Below are 20,573 nucleotides of genomic sequence, written 5' to 3' on the forward strand. Positions count from 1 at the left end.
CCCAAAAAGTGGAAGTGGTTCTCTCCCAAAATACAGCAATTTGGCAGCAAAATTGAAGGAACCAGCCCTATCTTTTCCTCCAGTGGGTTAAAGGGAGTGTGCAGCCCCATGGTGTTGGGGGCTGATGGTTTTGTCTGTAGGCTCCTATGCTTCCCAATGGGGTGCTTTGCTGAGAAGGTGCTGTGCCAGCTACCAGCCTTGGAATGTTGTCCCCCGCCTCATTCCTGTTGGGAATTGGCAATTTTGGGCCAAACTTTTTGCTTTTGGTCCATAGTCAATGGAATCTTGCTGAGGGGGGGGGCTGTGGAGAGAGGAGAGTGCAGTCTTGGGGGCAGCTGCTGAGGATGCAGTTGACAGCACATCTCTCCAGTTGTCTGCCTCCCCCTCTCTCCCCCTTTTTATTTTTTGCATTAGATTGAAAGTAAAGAGCCTTCATCCACCTCTGTCCTTGCACACCCGCCTGTCTCTGGATCCAGCACCAAGGCAGAGAAGCCTGGGGTCCATCCCTCAGTGGGTGCAAGCTGCCCCCCCACGCCTCAAGAGCTCCATGAGATGCTGCCAATCATCCCAACAGCTCTTGCGTTCATGTTCAGGTGGGTTTAGGATGTGGGACTGGTTCAGGGCACTGAAAAACACAGTAGGAAATGCTCTGTCTGGAGAAGACAGAGGGTGGAGTACAGAAATGTTAGCCTGACACATGGCTCATGTGATGATGGGGAGAAGAATCATAGCATGGTTTGGGTTGGAAGAGACCTTAAAGCTCACCTGGTTCCAAACCTCCTGCCATGGACAGGCACTAGGCTGATCAGAGCCCCACCCAACCTGGCCTTGAACACTTCCAAGGATGGGGCAGCCACAGCTTCTCTGGGCAACCAAGAAGTGATGTGAAGGCCCAGGAAGATGCATAGCAGAAGCCAAAATAGCCTTACTAGCTGGGAAGCCTCCCAGCAGCCCTGCCTGCTCAGGAGCATTGCCAGCCTTCCCACCTATACCCTCCTCATCCCTGGGCTGATGTCTCCTGGCTTCCCCTGGGGAGCAGAGATGATGGCTTTGACTTCCCATTTCCTCCTGGTGTGTTTAATTGCCTGATTTTTTTCTTTTTTCCTTTAGGACTGGGAGGCAAGGGAGGAGAGGTGGGCAAAGGAAGACAGATGTGTGGAGAAAAGACATCCAGGTGACAGATTGAGGGATGCTACAGCCACAAGAGCCAGGCTGATGGATTGATAGATTAGACAGGGAATATAAATAGCAAGTGTGGTTTATCTATCCCAGTTTTATTTTCCTCTCACCTATCTATTTATCTCTCCTGGTGTTATTTTACTCATGTTTATCTCTTTATCTGCCCAGCCCAAGGATGGAGGAGAGTTGGGTGACAGAAGCAGGATGGATGAGTTTGGGTTACCACTGCTTTTGCAGCATCCAAGCAGGCAAGTCTTGACAGGTGGGGAGGATGAGGGAGCAGGCTCAGATCCACACACTGCTACACTTTTCCCACTCCTCTCCTTTTCCCTGGACCATCCCCTCTGTCCACACCTCCTGCTTTGGGGATGCTGTGGGTCAGAGGGCTGATTCCTTCCTCTCCCTAGCTCATCCTCATCCTAGGAATGAGGGCATCCAGTGAAGCAGTGAGCTCCACTTGTCTGGGTACCCATCGTTCCCATCTGACAGACGGGCAGCTCCACTGCTTGATATTCCAGTCAGGCACTGAGCACGGCAGTGGCAGCAGCACCGGGAAGGAGGGAGAGAGGGAGGGAGCCTCACAGCACAGGAAAAGCCAGGGCCAGGGATGACAGTAACTGTTCTGTTCTTTTCTTTCTTTCTTTTTTTTTTTTTTTAATCTCAGTTGGTTTTGGTTGCTCTTTTGCTCAAAAAAGGCATTTTGTTAAAAAATATATTAAACAGATACATTTTACTAAGATGTCTCTTGGCTGGAGCCACTGACAAGAAATGACACTCCCCAAATAAATAAGCTTAAAAAAACCCCTCCCAAACAAACCAAATAAATAAATACATAAATAAAACTTTTTTTTTTCCTTTTTTCTTTCTTTTGCTTTAGGGTTTTTTGTTTTTTTTGTAGGGAATTGTGGCCCAGAGGTCTCCACCGGTGTCTGTGCTGGCAGCGTCCATGGTGCAGGTGCCAGGTCCTTCCCACACAAGGCAGGGATGATGCCTTGGTGCCCCAGCAGATGTGAGATGCTTCTGAAGAGGGCCCAGGGGAGATCTGCTGGATCTCGGGGCCCTGCTGTGCTGTGGACCCCCACCAGCACCGTGTGCGAGGGTCTGGCTGCAGGATGGATCATGGGGGATGTGGGTGCAAAGGCGCCTGTAGAAACCTCTTAAAAAGACTACAAAAGTTGGGATGACGAGGAGGCCGCTGCCGGGGGATCCTCACGGTGGGTGGGGCACCTGCTCCAGCAGGACCAGCAGCTGCCTCTGGCCAGGCCACATCCCCCTGGGCCATTGGCACATCTCCCCGGCCACTGTCGTGGCGGCTGTGCTGGCATCATCCCCGCACCTGGAGCCAGACTGTGCTGCACGAGCCATCCTTCCTCCACAGTCCCCTGGCACCCTCCATCCGCTCGAGCCCCGTGTCTCTTTGGCCAGTCGCTGGGTGTACCATGGAAGCACGCGGTTGGCACTAAGGTAAGGCCTTGATTTAAATTTTTTTTAGGGTGGTTGTTTCCCCCCCCCCTTCCCCGGGAAGTCCTTTCTCCCAGCCTCCTGGCTCCGAGGCTGTTAGCTGCACAGCTTGCCTGTCTCCTGCTCCAGGGCGTTGGGCAGCCTGGCGTTGAAGGCTCTCAGGGAGGACTGGATCCTCGCCACCTCGTTGTTGGCCAACTTGAGCCGGTGGCGGAGCAAGCATGTGAAGAGGTCGAGGCGGGTTTTGCCAGGGGGTGACAACCTGTTCACCCGGTCCCTGATCTCCAGCAGCTGGAGCATGGCCGAGTCCTGGGAGCCCTGGGTGTAGGGGTAGTCCAGCTGGAGGATCAGGTCACGGATAGCATCCGGCTCAAAGGGCAGGCTGTAGCCGAAGACTTGCAAGCTGTTGATTTTCATGTACCCCAGGTTCTTGGAGGGATCTGACATCTCCAGGGGTTCATAGTAGATTGTCTCATTGGAGCTGTCATCCAGGGACTTGATGCGGCTCCGCAAGTAGACGTGGACCGTTTCAAAGAAGGTCTTCCACTTGTTGCCCAAGGTGAGCGTCCAGTTTTGGCACTGGGCAGAGGCATCTACGTTAGTCCTTTCCCAGTCTGGGAAGCTGCCCTCGTTGACGGGCATGAACCAGCTCTCTGAGTGGCTTCCCCCAAAGGGGTTGACATAGATGGCCATGACGGGCTCCAGCGTGCTGTTCTTGGTGAGGCAGATCTGCAGGGAGAGGGCCAACATGACGTGAACCAGCCCGGGCTTGTACTTGTTGCTCTTCAGGGTCAGGAGCATGCGCTTCCTCCAGGAGGGGTCGAACCAGCTGCCCAGGCGCATGTCGTTGCTGATGAAGATGGAGTGCACCTCGATGCGGCTGTCCCGCTTCTGCAGGAGGTACTTGAGCTCCAAGTCCTGCAGGTCCGTCTCCAGCCCCAGGTAGTGCTCCAGCGAGTCGGCCACCTCGGGGCGGCAGAAGCCCTGGGTGAGCACGTAGCCGTGGTTGCAGGTCCCGCAGCGGGTGCTGTTGTCCTCGGCACAGCTGGCACAGGCTGGCCCCTCGCCCAAGGCACACGGAATGGAGCCCTGGCAGGAGGGCTGGTCCGAGGGACAGGTGCAGCTGTGGCTTTCTTCCAGGAAGGTCCCAGGCACGGTGGTCTCGCTGCAGTACAGGAGCGACTGTGCGCGGCTCCACCAGTAAGGGAGGGACCTGATGGAGAGCAGACACAGAAGGAGAGGTGCTTACATGGGACACAACTGACTTTCCCTAGGGATGGAAGAGCTCCCCACTTCGTGTTCATCTTCTGCTCCACTGGTGGCCCCCTATGAATTGAACACCATTTTCCACCTCCAGGTTTGGACCCCCTCTCAGGGCCACATCCCAAGGTGGCATGGCAGAGGCATGCTGTCTGCTCATCCCCAGGCACCCCTCCAGCAAGGCGGGAGCTCCTCCAGTCCCAGCCACAGGGCGGTGGGCTGCGGATCTGAGCCCTCCTCGGGCAGCTGAGCAGCACCCCTGGCACGGGATGGGGATGTTGGGACACCCTACCTCTCCTTCGGCAGCTTGAAGCGCGGCTGCCGGTGGCAGCGCTTGCTGAGGTTGAAGAGCCGCCGGATGAGTCGGTAGGTTTTCCTGGAGAGCAGCTTCAGGCTGGTGCCCAGCTGTTGGTAGCGATGCTGGACATCCAGATCCATGGCCCAGAAGTGGGAGATGGCCGTCCTGTTCAGGAAACGGTCCAGGGGGAGCCTCTTCACCAAGGCCTGAAACTCCTCTGTGCGGAGAAAGAGACGGCATCAGGAGAGCAAGCAGTGAAGGTGAGGCTGACAGCCACCTCCCTCCACCTGAGCTCCGAGGTCTTCACGGTGAGATAACCACCCTGGTCTGCTCACAAGGGGAAGAAGGTGCTTGGTAGGGTTTCCCCAGCCTCACCTGACTCCTCGAACTGGCCGTGGTGGCTCTCCCAGGCTCTCCAGAGCTGGGCCAGGCTGCTCTCCAGCGCCTGGATGTCGGCCTCGGGGCAGTTGCAGCGGGGGAAGGCGGGCTGGCACTGGCAGCGGCAGTCGCTCCGGCGGCACACCAGCTCCCCGACCGAGCTGCAAGCGATGTAGCTGAGGGCAGCCGCCACGAACCTCTCCCGCAGGTAGGAGGGGAGCACCGTCTGCAGCCCTGCGAGCGGGAGGCAGCCCCGGGAGCGTCAGGGCACCCGCAGAGCCCCTCAAACATTGCCCGGGCGAGGAGGGCATGAGCCTCCTCCCCGCCCTGGGCGCCCACCCTCGCACGATTATCATATCAATTTGCTATGGAGCCGCTTGTCTGGGCTCTGCATCGATCTTGGCTCCTCTTGGCAGACAAGCAACAGCCTCATCCTGCCCAGCTTTCATTACTTTCATCCCCTCTCCTCCCCAGCCCTGAAATTAAAAGCAGCATCTTGTGCCAGCATCCTCCCCTACAACCCCCTGTGCACCCACAAGCCTCCTACGGTGGCACTTGTCCGTCTCCATGTCCCCACCAGCCCGGTCCTACCTTGGAGCTGCACTTTGTTCTCAGGGCTCTGCACCAGGACGGAGCTCACAGAGTCCAGGTTGTCGTAGTTGCTGCAGCCGAGTGGCCCTGTCCGTGTTTCGGTCACCTAAGGGGGGGTGTGCAGGTGGTCAGGGACATAGGAAAGGACCCAGGGCATGTGCTACTCCATGCCCAAGTGAGGCAATGCTTGGAGAGGACAACTAATTACCTGCTAATTGGCTTGTTGACAGGCGGCAGCCCTGCCTGCAGCCCGCTGAAAAATGTGCCTTTATTAGCGTGCCCAATTTCCCGTAAATAACGGGAAGGTGTTAACTTTCCGTGCTCTGCCCTATCTGGTGATGCTGTTTGAGGGTCTCAACCAGCTTTGAGGGGCCACTGGCGAGGCCCGGGGCTGCTGCTTCCCCGCTCTGCCCCTTCCCTCCCTCCCTCCCTCTCTCCCGCCCTCGCCCACCTTGATGGCAGCCGTGGCGATCTGGATGTGGTGGAGCCGCCGGAGTGTGCTCTCCCTGTCGATGAAGTAGGAGGCTGCCAGCTGGTGCAGGGTCTCCAGCGAGACCCCCGAGCTGTTCCCAGCCCCCACAGCAGGCTCTGCCCTCCGGCTCAGCTTGCGCTTGTCCACAAAAATGGTCAGGGACTCCTCTCCTGGGGGGACACACAATGCTTTTGGGAGGCTGCTGGGGTCCTCACATTCCCTTTCTTGACCGTGTTTCCTCCTGCAGTGCTTATTTTCCCACTCTCCCTCCTTTGCATGCTCCTTGTGCAAGGGAAGTGAGTTGGGGTGAGGACCCCCAGCACTCACCTCCCAGCGTGGCAGCCAGCAGGAAGTGGGTCCCATACTTTTTGATGAGGCTGTCAGTGATCTGCTGGGGGCTGGGCCGGCGTCCCAGCAGCCGGATGTTGCGGATGAATTCGGGGGCCAGGGGAAGTGGTAGGCTGAAGAAGTCTTTCCTCTCCAAGGCCAAATTATTCACCTTCCAACGAGCAAACTCTCTGCGGGAGGAGAGCAGCAGTGGGGAGACAGTTTGAAGCAGGTCTGGCCATGCCACATGCATGCTCTCCCTTCTTCTGTCCCCAGTTTCCACCTCAGGACGGGTGGTGAGCAGCTGGAAAACCCCTCTCAGGATAATTCCGACCTCCCTGTCGGAGGTGAAGGATCTGCTGCGTGCTCGCCAGGTATGGATCCAGCCAGGACAGAAGTGCTGTCCCCCCCTAAGCCATTGATGCTGATAACGAGCTACAAGCAGCGGAGATGCCCGATATTGATTAATCCAGCACCTCCGGCAGGCATTCATCACAGCCCAGGGCAGGGCTGGGCCAGGTGGGTCTCATCCATCCTCCAGCCCCACACCTACAGATCCAGGTGACAATCCAACATCTGGGGGTATCGTGGTGTTAAGTATAGGCAGTGTTTTGTTGGAAGCTGGAGGCGCTGGGATGCGGTGGGTTGTAGTCTCAGAGGCTGTGAATGGGCCCCTTGGCCTCGCCTGGCCCCAGGGAGCAGCACCAGCCTGTCACTGCCTCCAACTGATGGCCCTGTAAACAACTGGTGGCAAATTTCAGCCTAATCTTTGGCATTTTGCTCTAATTAAAACCAGGCGGTGGCTTTCAGACAGTTTAATTAGGGCTGGTGAGGAAAGGGAGGGAGAGGGAGAAGGAGAGAGGGGTGGATGGTTGCAAAGCAGCCAGTGGGCTTGGTGGATGTCAGGTTGCCTCCCATCATGATCTTTGGGCCTAGAAAGTGGGATGTTGGTGCCAGTAGCGGAGCTGGGGGGGATGCTGCCTCTCCCCTTGCAGGCACATTCCCTCAGGACTGGGGCTGGGGTGCCAGTTTCTTCCATCCCATCCCACAGACAAAGCAAGCCCCGGAGGCTGATGGCATGTTCTCTGCCTCAGAGGAGGTGTGAGGCAGCTGCTGTTCCTTCAGGTCCTCCTTCCCGTCCCACCACCGTCACCAGCAACATCCCCGGAGGATGTGGGTCCCTCGGCATGGCAGTGTCAGCACACAGGAAAGGGGAGAGAAGCTCTCTGGGGGTGCCAGGCTGCATAACAAGGCTGCCATCCCAGCAGCCACGTCAGCATTCCCAAGAGGCAGCAGGCAGGCTGGAAACCCCCAGGGCTCAGCACTGGTGGCGAGGAGAGGAAGGAAAAAGGGCTTGTTGGGAGGTGACAGCCCCACTTAGGTCCTGGAGGTAGGTGGAGTGGGTTTCCCAGGGCGGCTATCATGGGGTGACCCTTTGCTGCAGTCAGTGGACCCCAGTGCTGCCAAATCTGGTTCTCTGCTGACAAGAAACCCCCTCCAGCTTTGGCCCCACACATATAGCGTCCCACTGCAGCAGTCCAGGGGGTGATGGCACTGGGGACATGCCAGAGGGTCAGTCAGGGTGGCTTTTCACATGCTGGTCAGTCAGCAGCACCCCAGCCCCAGATGGCTGCCAGTCCAGGTAGGCTCAGTAACTTGGCACAGAGATGTCTCTGTGCATGACAAAAGGACAAAGGGGCTGAAGGATGAACGCCACATGCATGCTGGCCCTTCTGCTCTCCCCAGTTTCCAGTTAAGGGCAGATCAGTAGGTGGAGGATGTCCAAAGGGGCTGGAGTATGCGTGAGACCCATCCAGCCCAGTGGGCTCTGTGCCTAAGGGCTGATTCCATCCCAGCCTCTGCACCAAAGCCCGCCTGGCTTAGGGCAAATCCTGTCTGGAGCCTAGCCTGGCCAAACCACGAGCATCCCTGGGAAAGCAGCATCTCACATCCACCCACCCACTGTCTGTGCTGATGGGCAGCCTCCTCCCACACACTGGGGTCAGCTCATGTGGATTAGGGAGGGTCTGCCGTGCCCCCTGCAGCCCCCCCACCCCACATCTCCCTCTCGGGGTGCTCGTGGCCCCTCTCTCACCTGTAGATCCTGTACCTGGTGGTGAAACCCTGCCGGTAGCGCTCCATGAAGTCCACGTACTCCTGGGCTCGGTAGAAAGGTCCGCGGTCGGTGAGGAGCCAGTCGAGGGGTGCCCGGGTGGAGGGGGAGGAGGATGAAGAGGAAGGGGTCGAGGGGGCAGCATGCTGCTGGGGCACTGTGCTGCCCGCCCCGCCGGCCACCCCCCAGCGACAGCACGCGCTCAGGGCCAGCAGGGCCAGTGGCCACGGGAGCATCGGCGGGGGCCCGTCAGCGCGTGGGAGGTCCTGCCGCCCCATCCTGCTGCTGCCTGGCAGGATTCTTCATTCTCTCACCCCACGGAGATCCTCCAGGACAGCCCTGCCCTGCAACACGGAGCAGGGAAGCCCATGAGGACTTGGATATAAACCAGGAGCAACCACAAGCTTTGGAATGCCTGCTGGGATGCTGACACGGGGAAAGCTGCGATCCAGGACCGATTGTGCCACAGGAGGTAAGGGTTTATGGGGTTAGGGGTGCTGGCTGCTGCTGAGGTTAAATGAAGTCCTGACTAATGGCTGTTTAAGGAATTTGTGGCTTTTTCTTTATGTTTTTCTCTGCCACACATCAGCCCATCAAGCCGAGTTTGCTACTGTGGTGGGACAGCAGGGTGACTGTGCTCCACATTTCGGGGCTGCCTGCCATGAGCGTGTGCAGCTCATTTCAGGGGGAGGCTAAAAAATAACAGTCATAGGGAACTGGAAAAATGAGCTTCTCCAGGTATGGATTGAACCATGTGTGGTCGATGTTAGACTTTTCTTTGTGTCCTGCTAGTGGCTGAGATGATGAATGGATGGAGGTTCACCCCAAGGGTGAGTGAGTGGATGAATGGATGAATGGGTGGATATTCACCCCAAGGATGGATGGATGGATGGATGGATGGATGTCCACCACAAGATTGGCTGGGCTTATTGCAGTGGTGTTTCGAGTGCAAATGATGTTTATCTCGAGTCAAGGCCTTTCCACTTTCAAAGTCCAACGTGGCAGTATCTGCAGGACTAAAGACTGAGTTTTTCTGGAGGCAGCAGCCACAGGGCCAGAGCCTGAATTTGTAAGAGAAGGTGGGAGATGGGGATCTGCAGGGTCTGGCCAAGCCAGGGTGAGGCAAGGTGTGCTGTCAGGCAGCAAGAGCTGTTTGCCTAAAAGCAGGGGCCCTGTCACTGCAGTGCTTCCAGGGCAGGTGATTTTTATTCCAGGAAGGTGGCTGGTGGGGGCCCGGAGCCCAGGCGCTTGTCCCTGCTGAGCACGCACCAACCCCGCCTTCTCCCAAACAGGCCTTTGCCAGATGAATCATCATGCTTTAACATGTAATAATACGGGTTTAAAATTTTTTTTCCTCCCTCTTTTCTATTTTTAAACCCTTAAGGGTGCCCTTTGATTACGTTTTCTCAGCTTCTCGCTCAGCCCTCGAGGCTGGGGCCCTGTGAATTTTAAACAAAAGCTGAGATTTTCGCATCACCAGGTTGGGGCGCCGGGGCAGTGGGGCGGGCAGGAGCAGCAGGCAGGGCTTTTTCTGTCCCCCCACACTATCTTTTCGCATGTCACCTTGGCTTTTCCCGTCCTGGCAGGGAGCCACATAACGCCCTGGCAGTTGCCTCCTGCTCCTGGCAAGTGGAGTCGCCCATGGCCACGAGGTGGCCAAATCCTGGCCCAAAAAATCGGGACCCCACGCTGGGGTGGGATACAGGCAATGCCAGGTTGGTTTCCTAACTCTGTGTCACAAGTGTTGGAGGGGGCATCTGCCACCCCCAAAATGTGGCAGGACCTGATGCCGGCTGCTCACAGAGCTGCTCGCGCGCTGTCACGTGTGGGTGATGGCTGAGCAGCTGAGGCACTTTGGCTGCTCTGTAATCCTCCCTGCCTGCTTCCCTGCCTGCAACCAAAGCTGGCCCAGGGGGGAAGCAGGCAGCTGGGATGCAGTGTCTGTCTGAAGCAGACAAGCACCTCGCTCCCCTCCTCAGGAATATCTGCTGGTGGTCTTTAAGTTGATGTGGTCTGGGGACAAAAGGGGCCCTCAAGGATCAGGATTGAACCCCCCTGACCCTCTGCTGCCCTGCAGCAATGGGTCCTGCTGCCTCACTGATCTGGGACAAGCTGCTGTGCCCAGGAGGCAATGGTGGGAGCCAGGGTCTGGCAGGAAACCCTGTGGATGTTTTAGATGATGACCATGGGCTAAACTCTCCGTGATTTCATCCCCTTCCCACACTGCAGGGAGGAAAGCAGCACTCTGGCTCTCAGCTGAGAAGCCAAGGCAAAAGCATCCTTGAACAGCATCTTTCTAAACCCTGCCCATGGAAACACACTGCTTGTAGCATTAAATATGGCTGTGACAGCAAAACACCTTGTTTAAATATCTGGTGCACTGGGAGCCTGCCTGTTGCCTCACAAACAGGCTTGGCACAGCCAATCTCCTCATCCCGTCACCATTCATGGATTTTAGGTGGCTCCTGACCCACTTCCAGCTGAGGTGGGGCTGGGCAGGGGATGCTCCCTGGCTGGATCCCTCTCCCCTCTTCCTCCACCTGGGTCTGTACAGCAAAGGGGATGCTTTTCCACAAGGTCCATGGGACACTGGCCTCATCCATCACCACTTCACACCACCACAGACTGGTATGGATGGTCTTACACCAGTTGCCCCACAGCCTTCCCTGGTGTAAATGAGGACATGGGAGTATCCTTTCTTTGATTCAAAGCACAGAGGGGGTTTTTTAGTGGGTGGACACACCAGGCAGAGCAATGTCTTTTCCAGCAAACCATCCTGGGTATTAACAGCTTCCCCTTTCCACCACCACCCTGGGGGACACCACTAAATGCCTTCCCCAAAAGGGCCTCTCCTTCCCCTCCAAACACCCTCTCCCACCCAAGCACCACACCTAAGGCAGGAAGCATCTGGGTGAGCATTGTGGAGATGGATATTAGGGATAGTGCCAGTTTGGGTCACCTCTTTCCTTAGGCTGTGGTCCCTAGAGCAGCTAGACCCCAATGCCTTCCCTGGAGGGCTTGTCCTGAGATTCAAGGCTGAGCATGTACTACAGAGCAATAAAAATAGTCAGGATTGGGCATTTCCAGCACTTGACTGGGGTCAAACTGGTGCAAAACCAGTGAAGGTCCCCTTTGGTATGGAAGCAAAGTTTGCAGCTGTGCTCAGTGAGCTTTTATTTACACCTCCCTCTTATTTACACTGTGTGTGCCGGCACCTCCGAGGTGGCTCCTGCTTGGGGACACGCTCTGACGCACACCAGCATCCTTGCCAACAGGAACTTGAAGCCCCAGGTCAGGCAGGAACAGCCAAGGAGAGCCTGTGTGGGGGCTGCACTGAGCTACCCAGCAGCTTTTCCTCAAGGAGCAGCTCTCCTGCACCACTCTTAGCTGGGCTGATTTATTTCCTATAGATCAGGGGTTATAGGAAATAAGTATGTGCAGATGTTGCCATAGCTCTGTATAGTCCTTAGTCCAGACAGCAGGCTCTGATTTTGCTCTGTGGGGTTGGGGCAATGCTTTTTGGGGTGCACCTCCACGTGCTCACACCAGCATCCTCCTGAGATGCTGGGGAGAGTAAAGCTCTTTGGAAACGAGTAACCCCCTTGACTTTACTATAAGAGCTGGAAATAACTTTCTAATCACTTTTCCTTGATCCAAAAGAATGAAGATTTGATGAGAAGCATCTGACTACTCTTTTTTTTCCATCCTTTTGATTTAGGGTTTTGCATCACAAAAGTTGGAAAACTTCCAGCTTGCTAATTTTTTTTTGCCCCTCCTTTTCCCCCTTCTATAAAAACTCCAAAGTGACGGAAGGAGAGTGCCAACGCAAATACTCTTGGCAAATTTTCCCAGGACCACAACCTCCTTCCTGGCCAAGTCCTCCTGAGCTTGTTGCAGCCCTCAGCGTCTCTGTTGCCTGCAGCAGAACACCCTGGTGCCTCTCCAGTGGTGGCTGATGCATGACCCAGACTGTCACTCATCACGAGCTGCATCTTAAAAATAACTTGTGGCGATTTCTGGAGATGGCAATGTGTGGTGGGTGTTCTCATCCAAAATGGCTCAAGAGAGACCAAAGCACTGGTATGAGGTATGGATGGGGATGCCCAAGTGAGCTGCAAAAGCCTCTCTACTGCCCTTGGAGCTGGCAGTGGCAGCAGCAACATCCTCAGCACAACACCGGAGCTATGCCAAGGTCTTGCTTGCTTCCATGCCGACAGCATCTCCAGAGCCACGTGCTCCACCACTAATCAGGCTGAGTTCGATAATTAAGACGTTAGCTAATTGTTAGGGACATTAGCATTGATTTCTGCCCTTTCATGCTGCAGGAGCAGATTTAGAGATACAGAAACTGGGAAGCATGCAGTGGGGAGAGGCAGCAGTGGTATTTGCCAGGTGCCACGAGGAAGAACAGGAAGATTCCAGATGGACTCTGGAACTACCCCCTGTACACGCTGAGCTGAAGCCCAGAGCAAAAGCGAGACCCAGCATCTGTGCCAGGTACATGATACCTTTTGGTGGTGGAGCTGTGGGATGTGCCCAGTCACAGGCTGGTCCTTGGGGTGCAGGGAGAGCAAAGGTGCATCCGTGTGGGAGTGATGGGGAGGGGTCTCAGGCTCCTTGGGGATGCCTTTTAGTGGGAATGAACGCCAAACCTAGTGACTGAATCACTTTCTCATTAGATGTGGGAAAGCTTTATCAAATTAGGGCCACTTAAGAGAGCCTGGGCAAAGGCTAAGTGCAGTTTAGTTTCTGAAGTGGATTGGCTCAGCTGAGCCTTGTCTATGAATCCATGCAGGCGCCCAGGGCACCTCTTGCTCTGCTGCTTGCAACCCCCGGGACAGAGAATCCCAAAGGGCTCAGTTTTGCTGGATTCTCCCATTGCTCTGGAGCCACCAGCCTTACTTGGGGCTTCACGGCACCCAGCTTCCTCACACCCTGCCTTGCCTCTCCCTGCCTGCGTCGCTGCCCCCTCCCCGGCTCTGTGTGGTTTGCAGCGAGCTGCATCCCCGGGCTCGCATCCGCACGCTCCCAAGGAAGCGCCAGGGCCTCATTGATCTGCCGGGGTAATTAAGAGAGCGAGCCAGGCACCGCCGGAGCGACAGCAGCGTGGTAATCACTGGCAAAGTGGGCACGGCGGGGTGCTGTCAGCCGCCTGGCACCCGGCCCCGGAGACACGGCTCCAGGCGGCGAGCGTGGGGACAGCCACCTCGGAGCCTCCCGTCCTGCCGGAGCAGGGATGCTGAAGATCACGGTGGTGGCTGTGAACTGATTCTCGCTGGGCTCCCGCAAACCACCCTCCGCAGCCCGTTCAGTCGCTACAGCCAAGGGACTTTTAAGTCACCGCCTCCCTCCCGGCTCATGAGACTGGTTAGAAAACCTGCAAGACTCGATGACTTGGGTTCTTTTTATTAGCTTTTCTTCATATCCTCGAGAGCAAGACACTTGAAGATGAGAGTAAGGGAAAATAGCAGAAAATCCCAGGACTCGGGGAGCCAAGGATTTGCATAAGACATCAAATGAGATGAAGCCTGGGCTGCCACCAGGGGAGATGGCAGCTGCGTGCAGTGTGTCGTACCAGTGCCATGTGTTCTGCCCTCTGGCTTTGCACACCTGAGACTTTCACACCCACAGGCGAAAAAGCCTCTTAAGTAAAGCAGTGTGCAAAATACAACTCCCCCGAGCGTGGTGACAGCATAAGCAGCCCCGGCTTCCCCCAGCTTCTGCTGAGGTCTCAGCCCAAAGCATCCCTGCAGATGGATCGCTGGAGAAGAGCACCCGCCCACACAAGGGGCTGGGGGAAAAAGAGCACCCCTGCAGTCCCCTCCCCAGGGAGGACGGCTCCTGCCCCTCAACGGACCCTGCAAGCCCAGTACCAGCCTCCTGCGGGAGCTGGAGGCAGTGCAAGGTGAGGACCGTTCCCTCCCATCCCTCCCTTGCCTTCACGCAGGTGACAAGTGTCACGGGTGGGCAGTGATGCACAGCAGCAGCTCAGCGTTAGCGGCACAGGATAAATAAGGTGGTGGGTGGCTGGTGCTGGGCAGAGAGAGGGAGGAGATCTGGGCTGTCAGAGTGGGGCCACTCCCCTTCCCAGAACCCTGCTGCTCCCCAGGTCTCCAAACTGTCACCGAGCGGCCACCAAAAACAGCTCCGCTTCGGGAAAAAGTGCAGGGGCCTCCTTGCAACATTTCCAGGGCTGGCAGGGACCCTCCTGGCTGCTGACAGAGAGGGGACACTGACATCTGCCGGCAGGTCCCACGCTGCCCGGCAGCGCCCGGGCTCACCCTGCCCGGCCCCGGGACCACAGCGGGGGCACCTCGCGACCCGCCACCGCTGCTCCAGGACAGCGACACGCGGGTCCCCTGGGAAGCGACAGGGCAGGGTGGGCACTACTGCGCCGAGAGCTGACGCTCTCCAGTGCTTTAAAGACCCAGAGTTTTGTTTCCTACTGAAAAAAATGTGTGTTTAGGGAAGGGAACGGAGCCTCGCAGCGGGAACCTCCCGATCCCTGAGCTGCCGATGCTGTGCCCCGTAGACGCCCGCGGCGAGAAAACACCTCCCGACGGGTCACCCGCTGCTCGGCCCGGTGCTCCGGTGAAGCGGGGCCCTGCAGGGATGAAAATGGGGAGAAATTCCCCCCACCGGCTATTGATACAGCGGTGCCCACCGGCGAAACGCGTGTTTAAACATTTCAGGAAGCATCTCCTCCGGTCCCTGCGGGCGCAGGGTGTCTCACCCGGGCATCTCCCACTGAGCAGTGCCCGTTGCATACAGCAGCAGGTCCCAGCATCCCGGGCATCCCGTTTATCCCGGCAGTCCGCCAGCACCCGGTCCCACCGGGCCGGTCGCAGCTCCCTGCACCTGCAGCGCCCCGCACCGCGATGGCTCCCGCCCGGGAAGAGCGCGGTGCCTTCCCCGACTCCAAACCTCGCTGGAGAGGCTGCAAAGCGACCCCAGAGCAGGGACACAACTTGACCAAGGTCACCGAGCGAGCCGGCGGTGGTACCCGGCATCTCCGCCGTGCGGGGCCGCCACGGCTCCTTCCCCATCCCACCCCCGGCGGAGTCCCTACGCGGGCTCACCCCGACCCCCAACTCCCCCCCGCGACCCCGCAGACTCACCCCAGGCTCCGGCTCAGCGCCGGCGGGGCACCGGCCGCCTCTCCGTGCCGTCCCGCTCCGATCCGCTCCGCCTCAGCGGCCCCGGGCGCTGCCCCGCCGCCGCCTCCCGGCCGTCCCATCGCCAGGCGGACAGGCGGCCCCGGGCGGCGCCGCCAGCATCGCGCGATCGCGACTGTCGCGACAGGCGCTGCCGGTGCCGCGGCCCCGCCGGGTCCCGCCGCGCTCCGCGGGCGCCGCCGCCGCACCGCCGATAATATATGCAGCGGCCGCAGCCAATCAGAGGCGCCGCCGGCCTCCCCGCGCCTCCCCATTGGCGGGTGGGGCGGGGCGGGGCGTGGCCCGGCGGGCGCGCGCTGGGGTCCCGCTCCCGCCCGAGGGTCCCAAAGGAGTGACCGGGATCGGGGCGTCCTTGGGTCATGGGTTGGTTTGGGTGGGAAGGGACCTTAAAGGACACCCAGTCCATCCCCTGCCATGGGCAGGGGCACCATCCGCTAGCCCAGGTTGCTCCAAGCCCCGTCCAACCTGGCCTTGGACACTGGCAGGGATCCAGGGGCAGCCACAGCTTCTCTGGAAACCTCGTGCGTTGGTGATCAGCAGGAGGATGGCGTTGGTGACGCCAGGTTTACTGCTCTTGGCTGTTTTTTGTGTTTGTTTTTTTTGGTTGTTGGTTGGTTGGTTGTTTTTTTTTTCATATATGTTTTATTTATCCACCTGTATTCCTCATACCTCCCACCAAACTCTTCTTCCAGGGGCACCACTCCTGGAGATGCACCCAGTTTCCAAAAGAGGTAGCCAAAAAGACCTTCTTGGAGACACCTTCTGAGTTATGCAATTGCACCTTTATTGTGTGTGGCTTTTTTTTTTTTTTTGGATAAAATAGCTTCTTTTAATGAGTTTGTGTGTCCCCTGGTGAAAAAAGAAGAGCAGCTAAAGGGCCTGGCAGAGGACATCCAAAGGGATTACCTTATGCTTCCCAGAAGCAGGGCCATGTCTGTTACTCTTTTTTCATTATTTTTCCCCCTGATTTTCTCGGTTTTTCCGGATTTTCTCAGTTTGGTTTTCCCCCCTCCCCCGATTTTTCCTAATTTTTACTTGTTTTTTCTGGCAGCTGCAGACGGTTGGTGCCGAAGGGGGACAGTGCTGCTGATACACATCCCGCTACATTCTCACTGGTTTAGTTCAGTGCTTGGCTCTGACTGTTGAATACAGGTAATTTCTGGTAAGCACGGTTTTTCCTTCCCAGAATATCACGGAAGTTATAAATACGGGGTGTCATAAATCAGCCTGGGGAAAAGCACCCACTGTGGCTCCTCTGCTTGGGGTGTCTGGGGCTGTCCCTCCTGGATCCCGACCCTGGGGCATGTTAAGCTTCACAGCTGGCACAGATGAGGGAGGAGGAATTTGGGAAAACCCCTGCAAGGGGAGGAGAAGAAGCTCTACAAAAGAAAACCACAAAAAATTGCAAGAGTTTTTAAAGTAACGTCCTGTGTGTGGTTCCACACAAGGAGACAGGGTGGAGCTGTGGGGTGGGAGCTCTGCTTCCAGGTCAGCAATGCCTCCATACCCAGCTCCAGAGGTGTCTGCCATCAGGAGACTCCCCGGGGAGGAAAACCACACCAGCATGGTCGTGTATTCCCGCTGGCATGGGGATTGGGCCTTTCCCCCAAACTGGAAGAGGAGAACGTTTTCCATCAGAACATTTTGGCTGCGGGGATGACCACAGGTGTTTGCAGGAAGGTGTGGCCGTCGGACAAGCTGTCACTGCTGCTTTGTGCTCAAAAAGTGAAAATAAAAAGCATCCGGTGCAAAAAGAGACAGAACCGGCAGGTTTGGGGTTGGCTCTACTGCTCCATATATGTATGTATATGCTTGGGGGATTTGGAGGTCTGTGACTTCTTCTGAGCTTTGGAGTCCGTGACTTCTCCTGGGATTTTGGAGGTCTGGGATTTTAGAGGTCTGTGACTTCTTCTGGGGCTTTGGGGTCCATAACTTCTGGGATTTTGGGGGTCAGTGACTTCTTCTGGGATTTTGGAGGTCCATGACTTCTCCTGAGATTTTGGAGGTTTGGGATTTTGGAGGTCTGTGATTTCTTCTGGGGCTTTGGGGTCCATGACTTTTCCTGGGATTTTGGAGGTCTGGGACTTCTCCTGGGATTTTGGAGGTCTGGGATTTCTCCTAGGATTTTGAAGGTCTGTGATTTTGGAGGTCTGCAATTTATCCTGGGGACGGGGGGTGGTACCTGCACGCTCTTCCCAGCGCAGAAGCAGGCAGAGGTAGCCGGGCCAGGCAGCCCCCGCATCCCTCCCGCCACCGCATCGCTAAAAACCGCAGCTCTCCCGGTTTTTCCAGGGATGGGGGGTGGAAAGGGCGAAGCGGAGGAGGGGGGAGGCGGGGGGCCGGGAAAGCCGATCCGTGCCGAGCCGCGCCGCACGGGGAGGCGCCGGGCCGCGGTGCCCGCCCCTCGCCGCCGCCTCCCGCCCGGCGCTGGGAGCGCGGCGCGGGGCTCCAAGATGGCTTTGGCCGGGCTGTGCTCGCTGCTGGCCGGCTGCTGCCTGGCCGCGGGCAGCGGCCCCGCCGAGGCGGCGGCGGAGGCGGCGGCCAAGGAGCTGGAGTGCAAGCTGAAGAGCATCACGGTGTCGGCGCTGCCCTTCCTGCGGGAGAACGACCTCAGCATCATGCACGGCCCCTCGGCCGCCGAGCCCAAGCTGCTCTTCTCAGTCCGCAACGACTTCCCCGGCGAGATGGTGGTGGTGGATGACCTGGAGAACACGGAGCTGCCCTACTTCGTGCTGGGTGAGCCTGCGGGAGCGCGGCGGGGCCCCCCGAGCATCCCCTGCGGCGGGGCTCCTCCCTGCCGCACCGGCGGGCGCCCTGCGGCTGCTCGGCCCCGGGGCCGGTACATCCCGCTGCAGCATCCCTGCCCCGGTGTCGTTTCACCCCGCCGCAGCATCCCGGCCGCGGGGCCGGTTCGCCCTGCTGCAGCAGCTCTACCCCGGCGCCAGCTCACCCACTGCAGCATCACGGCTGGAGATGCTGCAGGCCTGGGGCGCCTGGTACATTCCCAGGTTGTCATCCGCGGGGCTCGTCCCCAGCTCGATCCATGGCCACCGGCGACTTGTGCTGGCAGGAGGCCCACAGTCAGCTCCCAGCGTGCCCAGCTGGAGGTGAGGGTTTCTGCTTTGTCTGCCCCTGAGCAGAGTCACCTTTCCCGCAGCTTGATGGAAAAATACTCGGGTGCCCAGTGTATCCCAGTCTGCCTGTGTGTGTGCTGCCTCCAGCACTCCTGCCGCCAGGTGTTGGGCTTTGGCCTGCTCACATGGTCTGGGTGGTTCCCATCTGCTCTTCACCCACTGTATGAGGCTCATCTGCCCTTATCTCATGGACTCCTTCAGCTTTCTTCCACTAAAAAAAGCCAACAATTTGCTCCTTTGTTTATGCTGGGATCAGAGCGAGGCCTCCACCCCTTGTGCTCAGGGATCTGCTTCCCTCCTCACCATCTGGAACAAGTCACTGAGATGTTTAATTTTGGGTGATATTGGTGCAGAGTACCAGTTCCCTGCCCACACATAACCTCCCGCCCTGGGCAAATGCCACCAATGCTTTTGTAGCAGGCCCACGGTGGCTGTGCCACCTGCTGCAAGCCTTGTCCATCTGTTGCTCCTCTAGCAGCACCTTGGGTGTCCCATTAAGTTTTTAAAATGCCACACTTGTTCGGATGTTGGCCCAAAAATGAGGCACTGTGTGTTGCTTGATGTGATGCTCCTCTTGATGCTCCTCTGTACCACCCTTGTGTGTAGCGGTGACCCCAGACTGGGTTTTCTCCCCAGCAATTCATCGCCTCCATGGCCTCTGGACCCTTCCATGTGCTAAAAAACCCCAGTCCTGGATGCTGGCTGGGCTTGGGGCAGCTCTGGCTGCTGAGTGGGCATCCCCCTTCTCCTGGGAGGAAGGCAGAGGCAGGTGTGGGGCTGCCGATGCCATGGGGGAGGTGTGTGGGGACACCCAGGGATGTTTTGCTGGAGGCCAGGGGCCGTGTGGGGAGGGGGCCGCAGGCTGTGGTGTCCCTCTGGTCCAGCCCTGTGCTGCGGGATGCTGCAGCGGAGGCCGGAGAGCGTTGCTGTGGCAACAAGGCAGCAGCTCTGCGGATGCGGGGGAGGCCGGCATGGCCGCCAGCCCTGCGCCACCTTGGTGCCCCAAAGGCCACCCAGGCTTGTGCTCTGGCCCCCTCAGACCCGATACCAAGGAGCTGGACCCCGATGGGCCCCAGGGCCTGGGGCGCTGCCGGTGGGGAGCATCTGGGCGGGAATCGGTAGAGGGTCCCTGGGCACAACCCTGGCTGGTGCTGTGGGATTTCCCCAGGGATTTTTCAAACCCATGAGGATTCCCTGGGCTGTGCAGTAAAGGACCCTGACAGCCCCCTGCTGCACCCATAGCTTGCACTGATGGTGCTTGGCAGGGTTTTGCTTTTGCCTCCTTCTGCTTTCTGCTGCCAGACAAATGCAAGGATGACTGGCCCCGTGCCAATGCACCGTGATGTCCTGGTGGTGGCTGGGCTCCCCGGGGCTTTGCAACCTGGGACACTGGTTCCCCAAGAACCTGGGGATGCGTGGGGCTGTGCCAGCCCCCAGCAGGCAGGGGTTTGGGCTGTGGAGACACAGCGGGGATCCCAGTACAAGTCTCCCTGCCTGGAATGCTGGGGCTTAGGGCTGAGCTGGCAGGGTACCCTGTACCTTTCAGGCTCCCTGTTTGCCAGGGTTTTGGCTTGGTGACTTCTGGGAAATGCCACATCTTCCTCTCTCCTGTCAAAGAAGAGCTTGCTTTGAAGCTGGTATGGCCCCTTTGCCATGTGTGGGTGTTATTGTTGTTGTGCTGCTTTACCATGAGTGGGTGTTGTTTTTATTATTATTAGAATCATTATTATTATCATTGTTACTACTACTGTTAGCCTGGACACTGGCATGGCAGAAGCTCTGAAATGCACAGGGGTCTTGCAAGACCCAGACTTGGTGACTAAGAGGCTGAACCTCTGGAGCTGGAGAGCCCTCAGCCCAAAAATCCCAAGAGCATCACTGTGCACTCGGTGGGGACATGGTCAGATCAGTGTATGGAACTGATGTGGGTGGTAAGTTTTGTTTCCACAAGCCCTTGTGCATGGGCTGGGGGTATGTTTAAACATCCTTCCAGGAATGTGGCTTCACACAGTGCTGCTTGCACCATTCCTGGCAAACACCAGACCCATTTGTGCCCACCTCGTTGAGCTTGAATGTGTCAGAGGGCTGGATAATCCCCACACCCACTCTGAGCCTGGTCTGGTTCCGTGTCTGAACTGGGGGAAGCTGGGCAGCTACTCCTTCTCCTCTGGTGTCTTTCAGATCC

At 57.7% G+C, this 20,573-nt stretch overlaps 2 protein-coding genes across 5 annotated transcripts in view; one reads left to right on the forward strand and one right to left on the reverse strand.

Annotated features, from left to right (window-relative positions):
• Positions 1-1,890: 1,890 nt before the first annotated feature.
• On the reverse strand, positions 1,891-15,402 carry BRINP2 (BMP/retinoic acid inducible neural specific 2). The gene is made up of 8 exons (XM_032696928.1): positions 15,198-15,402; positions 8,062-8,423; positions 5,967-6,157; positions 5,619-5,809; positions 5,168-5,273; positions 4,574-4,810; positions 4,193-4,415; positions 1,891-3,853 (listed from the first exon to the last, which is right to left on the reverse strand). The coding sequence occupies exons 2-8, from the start codon at positions 8,355-8,357 to the stop codon at positions 2,737-2,739; spliced, it is 2,361 nt and encodes a 786-aa protein (XP_032552819.1). The 5' UTR covers positions 8,358-8,423; positions 15,198-15,402; the 3' UTR covers positions 1,891-2,736.
• Positions 15,403-17,683: 2,281 nt separating this feature from the next.
• The window catches only part of ASTN1 (astrotactin 1), a 58,973-nt gene continuing 56,083 nt past the window's right edge, over positions 17,684-20,573 (forward strand). For 3 of the 4 annotated variants that reach the window (XM_032696383.1, XM_032696380.1, XM_032696382.1), the window contains exon 1: positions 17,698-17,990. In XM_032696383.1, the coding sequence (XP_032552274.1) occupies positions 17,708-17,990 (283 nt within the window). In that variant the 5' untranslated portion in view covers positions 17,698-17,707. Of the gene's footprint in view, positions 17,991-20,573 lie in introns of all 4 variants that reach the window. The other variant, XM_032696381.1, reaches the window with a different exon arrangement.

This window comes from Chiroxiphia lanceolata, chromosome 9, assembly GCF_009829145.1.
Source record: "Chiroxiphia lanceolata isolate bChiLan1 chromosome 9, bChiLan1.pri, whole genome shotgun sequence".
Lineage (NCBI taxonomy): Eukaryota > Metazoa > Chordata > Aves > Passeriformes > Pipridae > Chiroxiphia > Chiroxiphia lanceolata.

Coding starts and splice junctions, on each gene's coding strand:
- BRINP2 (XM_032696928.1), bottom strand. CDS start 8,357: ATGGGGCGGCAGGACCTCCCACGCGCTGACGGGCCCCCGCCGATGCTC. Junction 6,158..8,061: donor ACCAGGTACAGGATCTACAG/GTGAGAGAGGGG, acceptor CTCCTCCCGCAG/AGAGTTTGCTCGTTGGAAGG. Junction 3,854..4,192: donor TTCAAGCTGCCGAAGGAGAG/GTAGGGTGTCCC, acceptor GCTCTCCATCAG/GTCCCTCCCTTACTGGTGGA.